Below are 21,461 nucleotides of genomic sequence, written 5' to 3'. Positions count from 1 at the left end.
TAATTAAATAAATAACAACAATTTTGCAAAAACATTAAAGAACATAAGAATATTATACAATAAAATTTTAGGTTACTTTGAATTTTCGATTTCCTAGAAATGTACTTTTAAATCGTTACTTTTTTTGTTCAGTACTTGTACTTTTACTTGTACTTTTTACTCGTTACTTTTTAAAATAAGAACTTTTTACTCGTTACTTTTTAAAATAAGAACTTTTTACTCGCTACTTTTTTTAAAAAATACTTGTACTTTCACTCGTTACTTTTTAAAAGTAACGTTGCCATATATGATGAAAACTAAAGGATTTTTAAAGCTTTTTTAAAAAGATATTGTTATTAGGTTAAAAAACAAGCAAATGGTAAACATTATTTTTTGCATTTTTGTTTGTTGTCATGATTAGGTTAGCAGAAATATAAAGCGAAAACTTTTTTTCCAAGGAAACGAAATAAGGCAAATATTAACCTTTTCAGTGAAAATATTAATAAATAATAAGAAAATATTTTGCAAGGGACCTCATTTAAGGGAAAGCATATAAACGAGCATAAGACCATGTTTTTGGATTGTTTTCTAAGGTCTGCGAAAGTAAAATGCAAAAACTTTCTTCTAAAGTTTTCTCCTAGACACGGTCCAGCTTTAAAAAGTTGGGAAAACCTTTCTGTTGAACCTGAATAATATCTAGTCAACGGCTTAACCGTCTTCCTATAATGACGAGAAACACTTAAGCAGCTTTTAATTTTTGCCTTTTTAAGAAAATTTGGACACAAATACAAGTAATAGCTCTTTTTTAAAAACTTTTCATTCGAACAATCTCATTAAAAATGAATAAAATTTATTCAAAATTTGAATTTGGAGTTAAAAATTGACTCTTCAATATTTTTTCATAAATTTCATTTTTTTTCTCGAATTTGGCTTCAGGGGTCGCAGATGCGTTGCAATTCCTTTAAAATATATGGTTTTCTCTCATTCACTTTACCTTATTGCAGATCTAATTATGGTATAGCAAGAAAATATCCGCACGAGGAGAATTTTATTTAAAATATTTATATACAGAAAAAATTCGCCCAACAGTCTATTGTGAGCTAGAGGGTCATCGATATTAAGACTCTACGATTTATGACTAACGCGGAGTGATGGTGAAAATAAATTCAACATTGCGCACCTACCGCCTTTATTTCCCTGACAAGCTGGTATCCGCTCTAAAGCTGGGTGGATTCAAAACCTAGACCCATACTTTTTTTCGTTATATCTTTGGAGTGAATTTAAAAACATTTTGTTCACAGAACTTGATGTATAGTGTGAAAAATAAAAAACAGACCACCCTGAATAAATTTTGATCTAATGATCGGATTTTCGCGTTTTATAACTTAATTTTTACGGTTCGAAGGGGTGATCTCAAATATGCGAATTAATTAGTGCACACGGTATTTTAAGTTATGAAATCAAACACCAAAATGTGCTTTCTCTGAATAAACATACTTTTTTTTCCAACGGATTCAGATTTTGAACCCCCAAAATAAAGAGGGTAACCACATTCTGGGGAATATGGTCCCTATAATTTGATCATGAGAGCGATCCAAAGTTTGGATGCCTTAATGTTAATTTTATATCTTGCATATTTCGCCATATATGGAGATCTTTTATATTTCCTCTACATTTTAGGGGTCAGAAATACAAATCTGTTGAAAAAAAAAGTATGTTTATTCAGAGAAAGTACGTTTTTGTGTCTGATTTCGTGACTTAAAATATCGTCTGCACTAAGCAATTAGCATATTTGAGGTTACCCTCTCTAAACATTACGATTGAATCCTAGAACGTGAAAATCTGATCATTAGATCAAAAGTTATTCAGGGTGGTCCCTTTATTTCTTTATTTTTTTTTTCGCGCACTGCATATAATTCCAATAATTTTAATTGCAATTTTTTCGATTACTGTTATACTAATTAAATTGTATTAACATTTTTTTGATGTAATTAATGCTTTTAACCGTTTACGATTATTAGTAATTTATTCAGGTATCCGACTACCTTCGGGACAAAATTTTTGAAAAATAAATATTTTCCACAACATTATTGCAATTTATATTGTATATTAATTCAAATAAACTTATTTAATAGAGAAAATTTAAATATACAGGAAATTTTTTGTTTAAAGAGTATTTTTTTGATAATTTTAATGAAAATAACTCATTAACGGAAAACACTCTACACAAAAAACTATTGTGCATACAGCTATCAAACTTTTAGAGCCGTTTTGTATAACCCTCTGAAGTGTTATGAACATCAACTTAAATGATATCATGAAATAAAAAAAATTTATGGAGTGTTAAGCATATTTTTCCATTTTTTTTCACATTTTCTTCACATTATCTACTGCAAAATATCTCATAAAACAAAAAATAATACAGTTATCTGAATTCTGGAGGTCTGTTACATAACCACCAATACAAGAAACAATCTCTGAAAGTTTGAAGACAAATTTATTATAATTAGTTGAGTTATCTTGTTTTCCGTAGACAAAAAACAGCAAAATTGTCATTTTGAGAAAAACACAATTAAAGTTTATAATTACATTTTTTCTAAAAACTATGAATGTTTGTCAGTAGGAAGTTATTATATTTTATAGGGGGCACATTCCTTCACACATTTTCTTAGTTTTATTTAACGTAGCGATATTTTAACGTATTATTTAGCGATATTTTAAAGTATTTAGTGAATAACATCAAAAGTCTACTACTTATAAAGCATTTAACACTGGAACAATTTTTTATTAAACAACCATCTTACTGTATTTTCACACTTTAATATATATGTCTAAATATAGTTTTTATTAATAATTAGAAGTAAAAAATATTTTTTATAATATTTATAATAGCTCAAATCTAGAATTTTCTTCTAAATGCAATTTGTTATCATAGCAAACCGGACAACATAATGAAGCTAATATCATCAGGATCTCAATATCAATTATTCGATTGCCACACAGATTGTTTTTATCCAAAGGCATCGGTTCTTTATTGACATCCATAGAAATCGATAATTTTGAAGAGCTTGAAGTAATAGATTCATCTGCTTTACACAATTTTGAATAAATGGTATAATCAACTTTACTCAAATCATCGCTTTTGTTGGCATGTTGATTACCGTAATATTTACGTTTCTTAGATCGAGAAGTACGTACTTTACCCATCTAAATAAATTTATCAAAATAAATAAAAAAAAAATTTGAAAAAAATCAATAAATTTCCTCAAAACAAATCAAAATCAAGATATAGAAAGTACTCTTCAAATGTAAACAAATTATCAGAAAATATGCTAACTTTTCATGTTACCCACAAACAGTAACCACGAAACGTAAAATCTAATTAAAATATAATTCAGATTATTAGCCGAGAGTTTAAGAGCTTTTAAAAATTAAATATCTAAGAAAAATAAACACACAAATAGAAATGGAACCGAAACTATTACCTACTACCGGTTTCATTTTTGTAATTTCCGGTAAGTTAGACAGCTGTCATCTGCTACTAAAATAGCTATAACTAAAGTTCTGCTTGACGTGCATTCAAAAACAAAACAGTTTTGAAAAATAGAAAAATTGGGCATTATTATTAAGCAATAAAATAAAAAAGTGATTTTTTGTGAAAATCCTCGCTTTTAAGGTAGTCGGAAACCTTAATCATTATTTAGAATGAATAGCAATTGTAATCGACACCTAATTCTAAACGGTGACTAGTTGATTTGTATATAACTGATGGTCTGCCCCGATTACCAGCAGTGACAAAAAATGACGCAAGCGGCCAACTAATCATGGTGTGAGAGATTCAAAGATCTTTTCAAAGAAATTTATGAGTTAGCAGTTCAACCATTTATGAAATTTCGCAGCAGTTATTTCGTGTCAAGAATTTTTTCTATACATTATCGACAAAACACTGTTGAAAATAAAAATTTAAAATTAAAAAAAAAGGAACTAATAAAAAAAAACAAGTTTTTCTAGAGGCTAAAAGTCTGTTTAATTAAATTTTACTTCAAAAAATCGGAAGATAGTATTTTAAATCTGTTCTCTTTCTTTTAACGTCTAATTTGCATTATCTAACAAAATATGTCTAAAATACATAAAATTAAAATGGAAAAGCAATAAATAAAATTTCAAACGAAGCTCTTTTAAAAACTAGAACTTCTATTAGCTTTATTGTACTGAAACTTTGAGGTAATGCGTAACCTTCAAACTTCAACATTCTCATTCAATTAAAAAATAATAATAAAAATAAAAGAAAAATAAAAAAATAACCTCACTAAATTTAACTTTTGAAAATTATTGTAAACCTGATTCGCCTCCCTCTCAAAATACTGTCTTAAAAACTGCTGCTTGCGTCATACGCAACTTTGCACCAAATTACTGTTGGTGATAATTTACACTCTTGGAGTTTACTAGCTTGTTTAAAGTTAAAATTGAAGTTTCTATTCTGTGTTTTTTAATTTCACACAAGTTTAAGATATTTCCTTTCCCTTGACACAAAAAGTAGGTACACCGTTTAATTGCATTTCATTTGCCTTATTAAGTATTTAATTTACGCATTGTTATTTGTTGTTGTTTTTTTAAGATTATCAATTAATATTAACTTAAGAATTTAAAACTTAAATTTATGCTTCGGACGGCCTTATCCAAATAGCATTGTTCAGCCTTAAATTCAGTTTGCCTCATCACTAGAGGGCGCTATTATTCATGTTCTAATTTTTCTATTAATTTTGCTGTTCAGTGTGTGTGTAAACAAAGAGAAATAAAGTTATGTTTAGAAACGCGTGCTGTTCCTTGTCTGGTCTCATCATCAAATCGGTCCGTCCTAGTCCCAGCATATACACTGGTTATCATAAATTAAGGAAAATTCACANTTTTAAGATGAATGACAGTGACGCAGCCAACGAAACTTCTAAATCAACGGAATAACATTCAAAAAACCCAAAAGCAAATCCCAATTCAAATCAGAAGCACTCCTCTTTTAGCGGGAGATCACAGTCAAACATGAATTCCCTTCTACAACGTAAGAAAATCATTAAAGGTAAGCTAACCAGATTAATTACTCAAGTAAATAGCTTGCAAAGTCAGGAGATTTCTGTTTCCAATATTGATTTTTATCAAAACGATACTGATTCATTAAGTATTGATGTAAATAATTTAAAATATGAAATTCTATTTTCTTGTTCTGATACAGAATTCGATAAATATGAAGAAGAAATGCATGAATTGCTTTCAAAAGTAGATACTTTAAAAATTACTTTAAAGAATGAATTTAAAAAAAAAACATAATAAAGATCACGTCAATGTAAATAATATTGCGTCTCAAAATACATCCAATGCTGATGTAAACAGTTTAAAACTTCCCCGTGTAGAACTACCAATATTTACTTCTAATTATCTTGATTGGATTTTATTTCGCGATTTATTCTTAGCAAGCGTAGGCAGTGGCAAATCCAGCGGGGGGGATCATAGGGGTCATGATCCCCCCCCCCAAAAAAATTTAAAAATAAAATAAAAATAATAATTTTTTTAATAGTTTGCAAAAGAAATAAAACATTTTGAAAATTATTTAAGGGGGCATATACACCTAGATAGGTCGGAAAAGTCGATTTTTCCCCCATCTAATTATGTTCTTCACTGTTTCAAGAATCATAATCCAAAAGATTAAAACGAAATTCGTCATAGTTTCATTGTAAACATTAACAATGTTGAAGCGCTCCAAGCGTCATTCATTGACATATTTGCCAAAGTTTCTAAAAAACGCATTACATTTATTATTTAAAGATTTTGAATACTTCAATTATTTATGTATTGTTCATTATGAAAAAAAATAAATGGGAAAACTAGCATTAAAAACCCCATTTTTTTTTTCTTTCAAAAAAAATTTTTAAAAACATTTTTTTTTATAAAAAAAATAAGTTGTGGCGGTGAATCTGAGTCTATGACGCCCCCCCTCCCCCAGGAAAAATTTCTGGATCCACCCCTGAGCGTAGGAAATAACAGTTCTTTAAGTAATTGTCAAAAATTACAGTATCTTAAATTCTCTGTTAAAGGGGAATCAGCTACTTTATCACAATCGATTCAAATTACTAATGAAAATTACAAAAGAGCATGGAATGCACTTAAAGAACGTTATGAAAACGAAATAGAAATCATTAACGCAACATTAAACAGGTTAATTTCTCAACCTAGTTTAAAATATGAATCCGTGTCAGGATTACGAAAATTAATTGATACTACTTCACAAAAGTCCTTAAACAACATGTAGAGCATTGGGACACTTATCATTATTTTTCTTTTAAAAGGAAAGATCCAGAAACACTTCGCGTTTGGACGTTAGATCAAACAAAAAAATATCCCTTCGTTCGCAGAATTCAGAACTTTTGTTTTGAATAAGGCCAATGGTCTACCATCTTTGGCTCTACGCCAAAAAGAAAATGTTCAATAGTATCTCAGAAATATAGCACCAATTTGGCATCTTTATCTTAGCATCCTCGCCACCGTTTCTTGAAACCCCAAACAGTTAAAATTTGGTTGTTGATCTTATAGCAATAGCGTGCTCGTAGCACCAATGATAATAAAAATCTTAACTACAGTCCGTTATCCATTTTATTCATTTGTTATCAAACGAATCAGCATAGAAATCAAATCAATTGGTTTCGAACATTAGTGATCCTTAATAGCCGGAGATGGAAAAAGAGAAACTAAATAGATCGAAGCGTGCCGTCAAAGGCACCATAACGAAATTAGAAACTTACATTGATCAAACGAAGGGGCACAATCCAACGGAATTAGAAGTGAAGCTTAAGCGTGTTGCACAATTGTATCAAAAGGTTGATGAATTGAAGGATCAATATTATGGTCTAAAAGATATAAGTGACCCAGAGATAACTGAAATAGAAACTGATTTAGAAGGAACAGTAGACAGACTAGAAGCTTTGGAGGTAAGAATAAAAGATATTCTTAACTCTTTGATAATTAAACCTTCAATAATTAATAGTGAAAATGAAATATCTCAGGCTGATTCGGAAACAAAACTAGAAATTAAACTACCTGAGATACCACTACCGGTATTTTACGGTAAATATGATGAGTGGCCCAATTTTAAATCACAATTTGATAACATTATAACTAAAAACAATGATTTCAACGACTCTCAAAAACTGCATTATTTGAAAGCGTCATTGCTGGGCGACGCTAAACGTCTCAAAACTGTTGACGATTCTTTTGAGTCACTTTTAAAGGCATTAGAAAATAGATTTGAGAATAAACGTCTCCTAACTGACACTTATATAAATCAAATTTTGGAAATTGAAAAACTTGCAAATGAATCAGCAGGAGATATTAGAAACATGGTATTATTTTAAAGAAAAATATCAGAGCTTTAAAGCTCCTAAATTTTGATCGTAATAATTTATCTGACGTACTTTTGCTTAACATCATTTTGAAAAAGGTAGATCGAGAAACTAGAAAACAATACGAACAAACTATCGCATCAAATAAAATACCAGAATTGAAAAAAAAGCCAAATTCCTTATAGTATTAATCGACCAGCTTCTTCTTCAATTTATAAACATAAGCTAACAGTAAATAAGAGTAAATGTTTCCTGAATTCGAATAATAATCCCAACTCTTGTGTAATTTGTAAATTACCACACATGATTTATAAGTGCAATACCTTTTAAAATATGAAGGTTTCGGATAGATTTAATGAGATAACAAAGTAAAAGACTGTAAATCAGAAAATTCCTGCTTCGTTTGCAAGAAACGCCATAATACTTTACTGCATATTTATGAGATTTCTTCCCCGCCTCCTACCTCCTCAGTTTCTACGATGCCAAGAGCCGATCACACATCTGTCTCGCAAATGAATGATTTATTCCCACAAGAACATTCTAACCCTTTTCAAATTATTTAATATCAAAAAAGAAGCAAAATATTATCTTGCCTACTGCAGTTGTTTATATTAGAAATTAATTAGGAGACTATTATCCATGCAGAGCGATTTTGGATTCCTCTTCTCATCTTTCTTTCTGTAAACAAAGGTAAGCTAATAATTTAATGTTGAAAAGATAAAAAATAAATGCTTCTGTTTCTGGATTGAGCGACATTTCGGTAAACATCAAACAAAAGGTAACCACTGTAAATTAATAACAATAGTGGAAGTTTTTCAACATCTTTAGAACTTTTAATTGTTCCTTCAATCACAAATTTAACGATAATTAATCCGGTTGAAGTATCTAATATAAAGATTCCATCGGATATTAATTTGGCTGATCCAGAGTTTAACACACAAAAAGAAGTCGAATTAATTGTAGGTTACGAGCTTTTTTTTGAAATTTTAAAGCCAAATCAGTTTCGATCGGCATGTAGTAATTGGTTGTTTCAAGAAACTGTATTTGGTTCCATTGTCGTGGGGAGCTCCAACAATAGTACAAATAGAGCATATTGTGGATTAACGTTTATTTCAGATATAAATTCGGAAATCTTTGATAAACAGCTACAAGCATTTTGGAATATAGAAACTGTTGGTGAGCCCTCTGTTGAACACAGTGTCGAATATGACTTCTGCGAAACTCAATACAAAAATACTCATTATCGAAATCATGAAGGGCGTTACATAGTACAGTTGCCTTTGAAGGAGGATCCCTCTTCGCTCGGTGATTCTGAAGCCGTTGCCGAAATGCGTTTAAATCAGTTATGGAAAAAACTCTCGAAAAATGAGGAGTTGCAAACACTTTATAAATCATTCTTAATGGAATATGCTGACTTGGAGCATATGCAATTAGTTGTAGAACCTCTTGATAAAACTGCTTCGTATTTTTTACCTTATCATGGTGTACTTCGCCCAGATAGTAAAACCACTAAGTTGAGGGTGGTATTTAACGCTTCCTCCAAAACGACATAGGGTCTTTCTTTAAATGATATTTTGTACAAGGGCGATACTATACAACAAGATTTATTCTCAATACTTTTGCGATTCAGGCAACATGCATATGTGTTCACGACTGACATTTCTAAAATGTTTAGGCAAATTGTGATTCACCCTGATTATCGTAACTTACAGTTGATATTATGGAAGAACAGCGTGAATGACCCAGTGCAAACTTTCAAACTTAACACTGTTACATACGGAACTTCTTGTGCACCCTACTTAGCAACCAGAACTTATTAAACAATTAGGTGATGATTAGATGAGGGTGATAGTTTTCCGTTAGTCGCTGCTGTAATAATTAGAGACACGTATATGGATGATATTTTGTCAGGAAGTTCAGATTTTCAAGAATTGTTTACCTGTTGACATGTTTAAAAAGCGGGTATGAGCTTACTCAAGTGGTGCACTAATACTCCAAAATTTCTTAATTCCATACCATTAGAAGACCAAGCCTATGATTTCTTTTGTGAGCCACCAAATACCATTAAATCCCTTGGGGTTATTTGGAAGCCAAATTTAGATTATTTTACCTTCAAAGTTGATGTAAATATACATAACTCATACACCAAACGAAAGATGTTATCCACCATCTCACGCTTGTTTGACCCCTTGGATTTCTTGGTCCAATTCTAACCAAGGCTAAATTGTTTCTCTAGAAACTCTGGATACTCGGCTTGGAATGGGACGCTTCCAGATTCAATGGCTAAAGATTGGCAGTGTTTTGTTTCCACCGTACCTACCATGAAAACATGCAAATTCCTCGTCACGTGGGGGAGAAGAGTGGAATCGTGATTCACGGCTTCTCCGATGCATCAGCCGTTGCGTATGGAGCAGTTCTGCACTTGCAATCAATTTCGGGCGATACATCATATACGAGACTTTCGTGCAGCAAGTCCCGTGTTTCACCAGTAAAACCTATCACGATCCCTAACTTAGAATTGTGTGCCAGTGTTTTATTGGTACAGCTTTTGAACAAGGTTCTTAAGTCTCTAACCTTGCCTATTCAACAAAATATGTTGTGGATCGATTCTACAATTGTATTGGCATGACTTCAACGGTCACCTGATCAACTCAATACTTTTATCAGTAATCGAGTTAAAGTAATGCAAGAACTAAGTAAGAACTGTCATTGGAATCACGTTGCATCTGATAAAAATCCTGCGGATGTCTTCTCTCGTGATCTGAATGCTTCGGAAATTGCCTCCCATGAACTGTGGTGGTTTGGACCAGATTTTTTGAAAGAAGAACTGAATATTATTCCAATATATTTTGAAAAAATCTCCTCAGACAGTGAAATTTTATAGGAACTCAAACCCCCTGCCAAAATACTTCTAATTTCTTATAAACTTGACTTAATTGACAATATTTTAAATCGTAGCAATAATTGTACTAAAATTTTGAATGGTTTAAGTTATGTTTGCAGATTCATATTCAACTGTAGAAATCCAGGTAACAAAAGATTTGGTAAGTTATCCTCTAATGAATTAAATGAGACGGAGTCCTTTTTAGTTAGAAATGTACAAGCATCCGCTTTTAAGGAAGAAATAGAGGCTATTTCCAAGGGCAGGGCTTTTTCAGGTAAGAGTAAACTTAACTCTTTAAATCCTTTTCTTGATGGTCATCAAATTCTCAGAGTGGGTGGTCGTTTGCATAGTGCTGCTCTGAATTGTTCTCAAAAGCATCCAGTATAACTTCCTGCAGACCATCCTTACACTAAATTGTTAATGACTCATTTGCATATCAAAAATCTCCATTTAGGACCTCAAACGTTATTATATTGCACTAGAGAAAGTTTTGGCCACTTCGTGGTCGATCGATAGCTAGGAAAATTGTTCATAAATGCATAGTTTGTTTTAAACATAAACCCTTTGTTTCAAATCAACTTATGGGAACCTTGCCTAGAGAAAGAGTAAACCCTAATTATCCTTTTTTGCACTCTGATGTTGATTATTACGGCCCTTTCCAAATTAAATATAAACACCAGAGAAAAGGGAATTTCCAACGGATTTATGTACCAATATTTGTGTGCTTAGCCTCGAAGGCAATTCACTTAGAAGTGGTTTCAGATTTAACAACTGATGCTTTTCTTGCTACCTTAAAGCGTTTTGTTGCTAGGCGTGGCAAATGAGCTACTATATCATCTGATAATGGAAAAAATTTTGTTGGGGCTAGTAGGGGAATTGCAGCGATTGCAGAATTTAACTAGATTTTCTGACAAAAAACTGGCATCCTATTTGGCATTCGAAGAGATAGTTTGGAATTTTATTCCTCCCAGAGCACCAAATTTCGGGGGCCTCTGGGAGGCAGGGGTCAAACCCTTTAATTTTTACTTAAACCGAGCTACAGGAAATCTAAAATTATCATTTGAGGAATTCCTTACAATAACAACACAAGTCGAAGGAATCCTAAATTCTCGGCCATTAACACCTTTGTCAGATGATATTAATGACCTGGAGGTTCTAACACCAGGGCAATTTTTGGTTGGAAGGTCTATAGCTGAACCTAGTTTGTTGTATAAATCGGAAACCCGACTTTCTCGATGGCAAAGGTTGGCAAAAATTGTTCAATACATTTGGATTAAGTGGTCTCGGGACTACCTGAACAATTTGCAACAAAGAACAAAATGGAAAGTAGAGAAAACCAACATAAATTTAAATACGATGGTTTTAAAAAGGGAGGATAATTTTCCTGTAAATCAGTGGAGCTTGGGACGAATTTTAAAGCTATTTCCTGGAACGGATGGAAAGGTTAGAGTAGCGGAGATTAAAACAAGCAATGGAATCGTTAAACGTAGCATTAGTAAATTGTGTATTTTGCCGTTGGACAATTAAAGAGGATGCATGTTACTTTTCTCATTATGTGTACCTACAGCATTATTCAATCTTTGTAAATTTTATGTTGGAATTTGTTTTTGTATCATTGTTATGCTAATCTGTATAGTTTATTAAATATAATTCAACGGAGGGTGGATGTTCAATATCTTAGAAATATAGCTCCAATTTGGCATCTTTGTCTTAGCATCTTCGCCACCGTTTCTTGTAACCCCAAACAGTTAAAATTTGGTTGTTGATCTTATAGCAATAGCGTGCTCGTAGCACCAATAATAATGATCCATTATCCATTTTATTCATTTGTTATCAAACGAACCAGCATAGAAATCAAATCAATTGGTATCGAACAGAAAAAACAGGTGCANTACGTTTGATTTTTTTTTTGATTTTTTTCTCCCAAGTTTTTCGTAGACCCCTGAATTTCGTAGGCCCTAGGCACGTGCCTTGTGTGCCTATAGGTTAATCCGGCCTTGAATAGTTTTATTGAACTTCCGATGAAAGAAAAATGGGACATAGTAAACGAAAATAAGCTTTGTGCGAATTGTCTCAAATCGAATAAAACTCATTCAGTTACGAAATGCCGTATGGGAACTTGTGAGAACTGCGCTCAGCCGCATAATACATTATTATGTTCTAATAATTCAAATGAAACAAAATTAAGAGCACAGGTGGAAAACGAAATAATTTCTACTATTAGTAGCAACAACACAACTATTCCAGTCACTCAATGCGTTTTATTACCCACCGCTGTTGTTAATGTTCAGGGCGGTGATGGCTCACTACATAAATGCAGACTCCTTATAGATTCAGGCAGTCAAGGCACATTCATTAAGGAGAGTTGTGTTAATTTATTAAAGTTAAAACGAAATAGTGAGAGAATCAGTGTTGATGGCCTAAGTTCACAAAGGGTAGGTAAGGTTACAGGTTCAGTTCAACTACACACCACATCATTAATTTACAAAAATGCTAACATCACGATAGAAGCTTTAAATATACCCAAAATAACTTGTGATCTTCCTCAAACAGAGGTCAATGCGTCTGTTTTGAATTATTTTAAACAATTAAAATTAGCAGATGCATATTGCCTCCAACCAGAACCTATAGATATTTTACTGGGTGCAGAAGTTTTTGGCGAAATAATGCTCAACGGACGTTTAACTATTCCAGAACTTTCATTAACTGCTCTAGAATCCATTTTCGGATGGGTTATTCTTGGAAGAACAGAAAGCAAGTCACCTATCAAAGCACGTACAATCATAACAAATCATGCTAGTTGCAGTGAAGCTGAATATCAGTTAGATAAATTCTGGAAGCTAGAAGAAATTACAGAAGCAAAGTCCTATTCAGAGGAAGAAATTGCATGCGAAAATCATTTTAAAGAAACATTTTCTCGAGACTCTACTGGCAGATTTGCTGTCAATTTTCCTTTTCGTGAGTCATCTGAAGAACTTGGTTCATCTCGAAATTTTGCTATTCATCGTTTGTTACAAATTGAACGTAGGTTTATCGAAAATCAGTCACTTTCAATGCAGTATCATAAATTCATGCAATATTATTTAGATCTCGGTCACATGGAATTAATACCAGAAACGGACATTGATATTCCAGCCACATCTAGTTTTTATCTCCCTCATCATCCAGTTCCAAACAAAATCGGGGATAAATTCCGTGTTGATTTCGATGGTTCTGCAAAATCTTCAACTGGTGTTTCACTTAATGACAAATTGATGGTAGGACCGCAGTTGCAAGATGACTTAACAATATTGCTCATAAGATTTAGAACACATAAAATTGCTCTAACAGCAGACATTGAGAAAATGTACAGACAGGTTATTTTGAAGAACTCTGACTTTCAAAGAATCGCATGGCGTAACTCACCTTTTGAGCCTATTCAAGATTATCGACTCACTGGAATCGTCTATGACACAGCTTCTGCGCCTTATCTTGCTACAAAGTGTCTTCAGCAACTAGCAACGGAAGAAGCAGATAATTTTCCTTTGGCCTCCAATGCAGTCATGAAAGACTTTTATGTAGACGATTTAATGTCTGTAGCTGAGACACTCAGTAAAGCTCATGAATTACAAACACAATTGATGCAAATGTTATCAAGCGCAGGATTCAGTCTGAGGAAATGGGCATCAAACAGCAATGATATTAAATTGCATTGTCAATGAAAATCTCATGACAAGGTAGATTTTAGCTGAGCATACGAAACTCTGCAAACGGAAACCTTATAATTATGCAGATTTAAGATGATTTTCATCTTAGAACTAGCTTTATTCAAGGTTTTTCTTCCCTTGAAAACCCTAAGACAACCTCGTTTTAAGGTTGTTATGTAGAAGGTTGTTTTCCAAGATTTTGGATTAGGGTAATCATTGTAGAATAGAGCAGATTGTCGCGGACCTCGTTTTAAGGTTAGAAGGTGTACACGCAAACCGTGTAAAAACCCTTTTTAGGTTTACATGAAAAGGTTTTTGTTGAGTGAAAAAAAACTTAGTTTGCTATTTGGGTGCCTTGAGGCTTAAAATGATAATTCAGACTTACAAAATCACAATAAACAATTGTTCGAACGGAGCTTCTGAAATACTGTTCGATTTGGATACCATGCTATATAAATATATATATCTGGACGATTATTTTCAAATAAGTTTATAAATAAACATCTGTAACAAAAAATAATGAAAATAAAAGCGAATTCGATTACAATTAGTTATTTTTCTGCACTTTTAAGAGAATAACTAATTTTTCCCTGCAAAGTGTACCTATTTCTTGTGTAAAATTGTGTAGGTTTGTATAATAACCTTTCGCACTTTGAAATAAAATCAGGTAACCAATTAACGTGAGAAACTCTTAACTGGATGCCTGTAAGTAACGTCATCGTACTTGAATCATGGCATTTGTTGATTCAGAAGCCAATCAGGTTCGATACGCACGCGTAACGTCACTTCTAGGTATCCAATTTAATCTGATTTAAATCACATGGTTATAGACATAATCACTTCACTTCTTCTGGAGTTGAACGTAACCAATTACGGTAGAAATAACTTATAATTTAGATACATTTTAACTGGCTTCGTATTCATTTGGTCGCAAAAAGCATGATATCTTTTGCAGGAAATTGAATCAACACTTATTCTCTATGAGAAGATTCTGAACAAAATATCGTTGTTGGCATGACTTTATTATTTCAAAATCGTCGAAGTATCTTGGGGACGAAACATGTTTTCCACTTTAAAGTAACGATGGCGTACCTTGAAGAGCCTGATAAAGGTTATGCTTGGACAATCGCGATTTCGTCTTTCTTTATCAATCTAATTCTCTCTGGAATGACACGGATTGTAGGGATATTGTACGTACACATGTTGATATATTATGATGTTGGAAGAAAAGAAGCAACTCTTCCTTTCTCTGTCAGAAGTTCTGTCAGGAGCCTGGCCGGTGCGTTTTACTTTATCTCTGTACAGCGATGTTCTGAGCTTTAGTTATCGAATTGCATTTTTAATTGTAATGTTGTGGCTTAACCACCTCTATAAATATTAAATGCCAATTCACTAGAAAATGAAACATTATAACTTGGTTCTATCATGGGGTACCTTTTGATTGATGAAGGTTGACATGGTTTAAAAATAAATCCCCTCAATGGTGACCCGCGGACGTGCTATGAACTCCACGAAACCGATGGATGGTTCACATTAAACAATTGATTTGCTAAAAATATAGCACTTATAAAAAAAAATTCCGGTGAAGTAAATAAAAGTCAAAGAATGAAATTGAAGAAAATAATGGGCGGAATGATACAAATAAATGAAAATGAAGAAAAAATATAATGAGCAAAAATGATATAAAAAAGAAATAAACAGTATAAATTAACTACTGGTATTTTTTTTCATCGAATTCTATCACAGATAAAATTCTGAAAGGGGAGTAATGTGACGTAACTACCATTAAAAATATTAAATACCAATTTACTAGTATATAAGACATGTTAACTTAATTCTATCTTGAGGTCCCTTTTGATAGATGAAGGTTGACATAGTCTGTAAGTAAATCCCCTAAATGTCTTAATAAATAACATAGAATTTTAATAATAACACCTATATGAGGGTAAAATCCCTAGCAGTACAAGGCATTGGCATGATTTCGAAAATAATTGCCGACATCAAAATGATGCATTATTATTTCAGATGTACATAATTTCAAATTAACTGCATTATTATTTCAGATATACATAATTTCAAATTAACTGCATACATTTGTGTTCTTTACAAACAAAAGAAAGCTATCTTTTAAGAAGTTAAGGTGTATTAATACTCACAATGAAGAAATACTTTCTTATGCAAACTAATCTCTTTCGCCAAATCCTGTGTGTTCCGTATACTAAAAATATTACCTGTAGAGTTTCGATTTAACTAAACACAAATGGGTACTTGCAACACGAGATACAGGTGAATTGATTATGCCTAACCGTGTGATTTATATCAGATTTAATATCAGATCAGACCTGTAAGCGACGTCATGACGTGCGTGTCGAACCTAATTGACCTCTAAATTGGTAAATACTCAGTAGCTCTAATAAATATCACGATATGGATCAATAAATATTTGAATTAATAAATATTTGAATTAATAAATAACACGAATGAAGCAGGAATCCAATTCAGTGAGTTACAAACCCATGGATAACAATCAGACATTGGTTGCGTGCGAAACTTTCCGCGTGGAGTTGACTAAGTGGTGTATATGAGGAAGTATGGTCTTCCTCATATATTCCTCATAAATATGAGGAAGAGCATGACGAATGAACATTCAAAATTTTAAATTTATTTTTTAAAACCATTATTTATTTGTATTGTTGGTTGAAGGGAATTGTTATTATTATTTTTTTAAATATTGCTTTTTTATTTAAAGAAGATCAAATTTTTATTATTGTTTATAAAAAAATTCTTATTTTGTTGAATATTATTTATTTTCAAAAAACATTCTTTATTTTAAAAATATTTCATTGTTTTTTAAAAACGTTATTTCTATTTAAAAACATTATGTTCTATATTTAAATTTTTCTTAAAAGAAATTCTTTATTTTAAAATATAATTTATTTTTTAAAACTATTACTTGTTTGGAGATTTTAATTACATTTTACATTTATAAGTAAAAAATTTTATTTTTTAAATCTTATTTTACTCTTCCTGTTAGCGATTTTTCTAGTAAATTTTATTCAAACATTTATTTGATTACATGATTACCTCTTCTAATATTAATTAATATTTTATATTAATATTTTTAAAATATGAATATATATATCTTAATATTTTTAAAAACTATTATCTTTATTTATATCGAAACATAGCTAAATTAAGCTAATAAATTTTTAAAAAATTGTGGTTAAATATTAAACTTTTAATCAAATTAGACTTTGAGTTTTCCATATATGGGGTGTCAAAAACTGTGCAGTGAATACCTCTTGATCTAAGGGTTATAGAAACATAGTTAAAATTGAAAATATTTTTCAAATTGAGTTAGTATCGTATAATAGTTATGATTGCGTGACTTGTTTTAGTAAGTTTTTAGGAAAGTAATCTTTTTAAACCTTGTTTTAATGCTTAAACCTAAAATTAGAAAAATGCTCTTTATGTACTTTTATACAATAGTCTGTAAAAAAAGTTTTAAAAAAAAATAAAAAAAACTGGCAAAATTTACCCCAAAAAGAATTAAAAAAATCTTTTACTACTTTCTCACAAAGAAATAGGAGAAAGAAGTCGTCTGCATAACATCTTAGAAACCGCAATAAAAACTTTCTCACTAACATGGTTGCAAACTTAACTGAACTGCAAAATAATGGAAATTAAATTGAACTTCAATAAACTGAATATTTCAATCTTATGCTTGTACATAGCTTATCATGCTAGTACGATGTATGCTAGGTATCTAGCATGTGATGCTGGCAAGCATAAAAAAGCATATGATAGCTTGCTAAGGTACCTACCCTACCATACTTCGGAGCCAGCTTAAACAGCTAATAAGCATGAGATGCTTGTACATAGCTTATCATGCTAGTACGATGTATGCTAGGTATCTAGCATGTGATGCCGGCAAGCATATAATAGCTTGCTAAGGTGCCTATCTTACCATGCTTGGGAGCCAGCTTAAACAGCTAATAAGCATGAGATGCTTGTACATAGCTTATCATGCTAGTACGATGTATGCTAGGTATCTGGCATGTGATGCTGGCAAGCATAAAAAAGCATAAAATAGCTTGCTAAGGTACCTACCCTACCATACTTGGGAGCCAGCTTAAACAGCTAATAAGCATGAGATGCTTGTACATAGCTTATCATGCTAGTACGATGTATGCTAGGTATCTAGCATGTGGTGCCGGCAAGCATATAATAGCTTGCTAAGGTGCCTATCTTACCATGCTTGGGAGCCAGCATGAGATGCTTGTACATAGCTTATCATGCTAGTACGATGTATGCTAGGTATCGAAAATTTGATGCTGGCAAGCATAAAAAAGCATATACTAGCATGAAAATCTAGCAGATCTAGCAATACATAGCAAAAACTAGCATATTTTTGTTGCTGGTACCAGCATGAATTTTGACGTGGGAAGAGCCATGATGGCGCGGGAAAAGACCGTTCGCCTTCAAATTAGATGAGCAGGTTTCAAATCCCAGGGATGGCTGGTGGATACGGATTCCGCAACCGGTTTGCATCAACCACTGTGCAATATCCTCAATGGGATAAATATCCTAAGCGGTAGACGCATCAAGGGTTAGTGTCTCCAGTGATATGTTTTCGTGGTTTTCCTCCCCATGTAACACAAATGCGGGTAAGTTCCATCAAAAAGTCCTCAACAAAGACACATTTCTCCCAACACATGGTTCAGGAGTTCCCTTGTCTTCTGGATTGGGTTCAAAATAACAAGGATTCGGAGTTAAAGTGGGACTAAACATATGAAAAGTTTAAAATTGAAATACCTATGAATGAAAGATTTTTAAATGCAAGTGCCTCTTAAGTGGATTGCCTTATAAAATTTATTCTTATTTGGTTGAAATTATCTAAAGTTATTTGCATTGAAAAATGTATAAATGGAATGCATTGATTGAAATAAAATAGTTAAAATTAATATTTAATTATATTTACAAAGTTTATCTCGAAGTTGATGGTTGACTGTTAGCAATTTTTCTTAAATTTGAAAGAAATAATGCAAATTTTACTTCTATTTACTTTTTTTTGTTGCAATATTTAAATAAAACTTTCACTTAATAATTAAAATGAAGCATAATTATGAAAATTGCTCAAGGAAAATAAGAAAAAATTAAAACACTGAAATCTCAATTAAGTAATAATACTATATCATAATTTTTGTAAAGTGTATTTTACAGATACTTTGAAGTATGAAAATATTGAAGTTATTTCAGTTAAAATTCAGGCTCGGTTAAAATAAATATTAGTTAAAAAAAAATATCGAACAATTTTATATCATATTCTAANTAAGAAAGAATTAAAACACTGAAATCTCAATTAAGTAATAATACTATTTTATAATTTTTGTAAAGTGTATTTTACAGATACTTTGAAGTATGAAAATATTGAAGTTATTTCAGTTAAAATTCAGGTTCGGTTAAAATAAATATTAGTTAAAAAAAAAAATATTGAACAATTTTATATCATATTCTAAATTTTTAATCTTGTTTTATAATCACTTAATCCTTTTTTCTTAACTATGAACGAATGGAGTTTTAGTAATAAATAAAAATAAATATTATTTCTGCATTTTGACAAGTTTTTTTTAATAATTAATCCCCTAATTAGTAAATTTTGAAGTCTGAAAAATACTATTTATTAATATACTCTAAAAAAACTATTTAAAAAACTGTTCAAAGAAATAAAAATCTATTTACATATTTATTTCGCCAATCTTCCTTTTTCCAAACTAAGAAAATTGTACTACTCATGAAGTGAAATTTTGAAAGTTGCACCTACTAATTTTATTAAGAAATTGCGAAGTTTATTAAGAATTTATTAACAAATTATGACATATCTTGATTTTCACAATCAGAATATAAGTCAGTGAATAAGAATTAATCTAAAATAATACAGCGTAAAGTAAAATTAATATTTGACCCATGCACACACATACACTAACCCTTTTACCCTACCCAGCCACTCCCTTTCAGCGATTGGTGTCAAACACGATGCGAGGATGAAAACTACATGTAACCATACACGTTCAAAAGAGTATCAATAATTCAATTCCTCACTCATTTGCGTTTATTACCTTGTATTTTGTGTTATTAGATATTCTCACGTATGTCATGCACAAAATCTGTTAAGAACCGAGATTGTTTCGTAGCAACAGCGCAGTATTTGATCATGAGGTATATCGAGTGAAAATCGAGTTATTTATCAGAAATTCTCATGAAAATATGTTTTATATTTTTAAATAGGTCCTTTTGTGGGTATATTAGGTGAACGATATGGGGCTCGAAATGTGACATTTGTTGGTGGACTGATAGCAGCGATTGGAATTGCCCTGTGCGTGGTCGCTCCAAATATTATCTGGCTGACTGTATTTTGGGGCGGAATACATGGCAAGTAATGAAAATATTTAACTACTATATTTTTTAGAGCTATCAACTCAAATCTTTATTTTTTTTCAACTCAACTCTTTACTGCCTTATAGTTAGTATTTCCTAATGCTATTCTTCTGAAAATTGAAGCTATTTATTTATTATGGCACACCGTTAAACTTTGATATATCTCTCCAGTTTAAGTTCCAACACTTCCAAAAGTGGCAAACAACTATGCTCTTACCAACAAAAGGGTTGCACCACTATTAAAAAAATGGTTTTAGTAGGAAAGATTTATTTAATCAGTCATTACTTGCAACTTATATTTTCATCAAAAGTATTTAACAAATGATGATTGTTAAAATTAAAATTAAGTTCTCCTGAAATTAACCTTTAATCGTGGTTAACCTAACCGTTAACATTCAACATATATCTCCGGTTTGTGTCCCAATACTAACAAAAGCACCAAATTACTATGCTCTTATCAATAGCATGAAATAGTTGTATTACATTATAAAAAATTCCAAATCAAATTATGGTAAAAAATAATTTGATCCGGAGTATTTATCAGAGCACAAAAATTGATTTAACAAAAAGTTACAAAAAATGGTTTGATTTGAAAAAAGTGATCTTGTCATTTTTCTCCAGATGTAACTAACGTTTTTAATAAAAGTATTTAATAAATGATGATTGTTGAACTAAAAATTATTTTCTGTCGTTATCTTGAAATTGTTAGCATATAACGTATCTTTCCAGTTTAGGTACTAAATCTTTCAAAATCACCGAATACTTATGATCTTACCAATAGTGTTCCATAATCACCACACTTAATACATATACATTATTGTATATATATATAAGTCACGGCGAAGGACCGAAATCGGTGGTTGTTGACTTTCGCCGGTGAATGTCGACAGACACCAAATACGTCGGTGAAAGATCGAATATTTCATTACATTCTTGTACATTCGGACCCTCACCGGTGTATGTCGACAATCACAGATATGCTTTGGTGAATGTCCGAAATATTTATTACATTCGATTTGATATGAATTTATTCGTGGATATAATTACATTTATTCGATATTTTAACCCTACACTGATGTTTTTTTA

At 31.6% G+C, this 21,461-nt stretch overlaps 2 protein-coding genes across 3 annotated transcripts in view; one reads left to right on the top strand and one right to left on the bottom strand.

Annotated features, from left to right (window-relative positions):
- LOC107453256 (uncharacterized) overlaps nucleotides 1-16,231 on the bottom strand; it is a 31,345-nt gene extending 15,114 nt beyond the window's left edge. Inside the window, exon 1 of one of the 2 annotated variants that reach the window (XM_016070014.3) lies at nucleotides 16,094-16,231. Coding sequence is in view for 1 of the 2 variants with exons in the window: in XM_043045963.2 (XP_042901897.1) it covers nucleotides 3,465-3,480 (16 nt within the window). In the remaining variant the exon portion in view is untranslated. Of the gene's footprint in view, nucleotides 1-3,464; nucleotides 3,609-16,093 lie in introns of those variants that run through there. The other variant, XM_043045963.2, reaches the window with a different exon arrangement.
- The window catches only part of LOC107453254 (uncharacterized), a 28,718-nt gene continuing 12,149 nt past the window's right edge, over nucleotides 4,893-21,461 (top strand). Inside the window, exons 1-2 of the mRNA XM_071180310.1 lie at nucleotides 4,893-5,053; nucleotides 20,226-20,369. Coding sequence (XP_071036411.1) covers nucleotides 5,017-5,053; nucleotides 20,226-20,369 — 181 coding nt within the window. The 5' untranslated portion in view covers nucleotides 4,893-5,016. The remainder of the gene's footprint in view (nucleotides 5,054-20,225; nucleotides 20,370-21,461) is intronic.

Source organism: Parasteatoda tepidariorum, chromosome 4 (assembly GCF_043381705.1).
Source record: "Parasteatoda tepidariorum isolate YZ-2023 chromosome 4, CAS_Ptep_4.0, whole genome shotgun sequence".
Taxonomy (NCBI): domain Eukaryota; kingdom Metazoa; phylum Arthropoda; class Arachnida; order Araneae; family Theridiidae; genus Parasteatoda; species Parasteatoda tepidariorum.
Note: the sequence above shows the minus strand (reverse complement) of the source record. Positions and strands in the feature narration are given on the sequence as shown.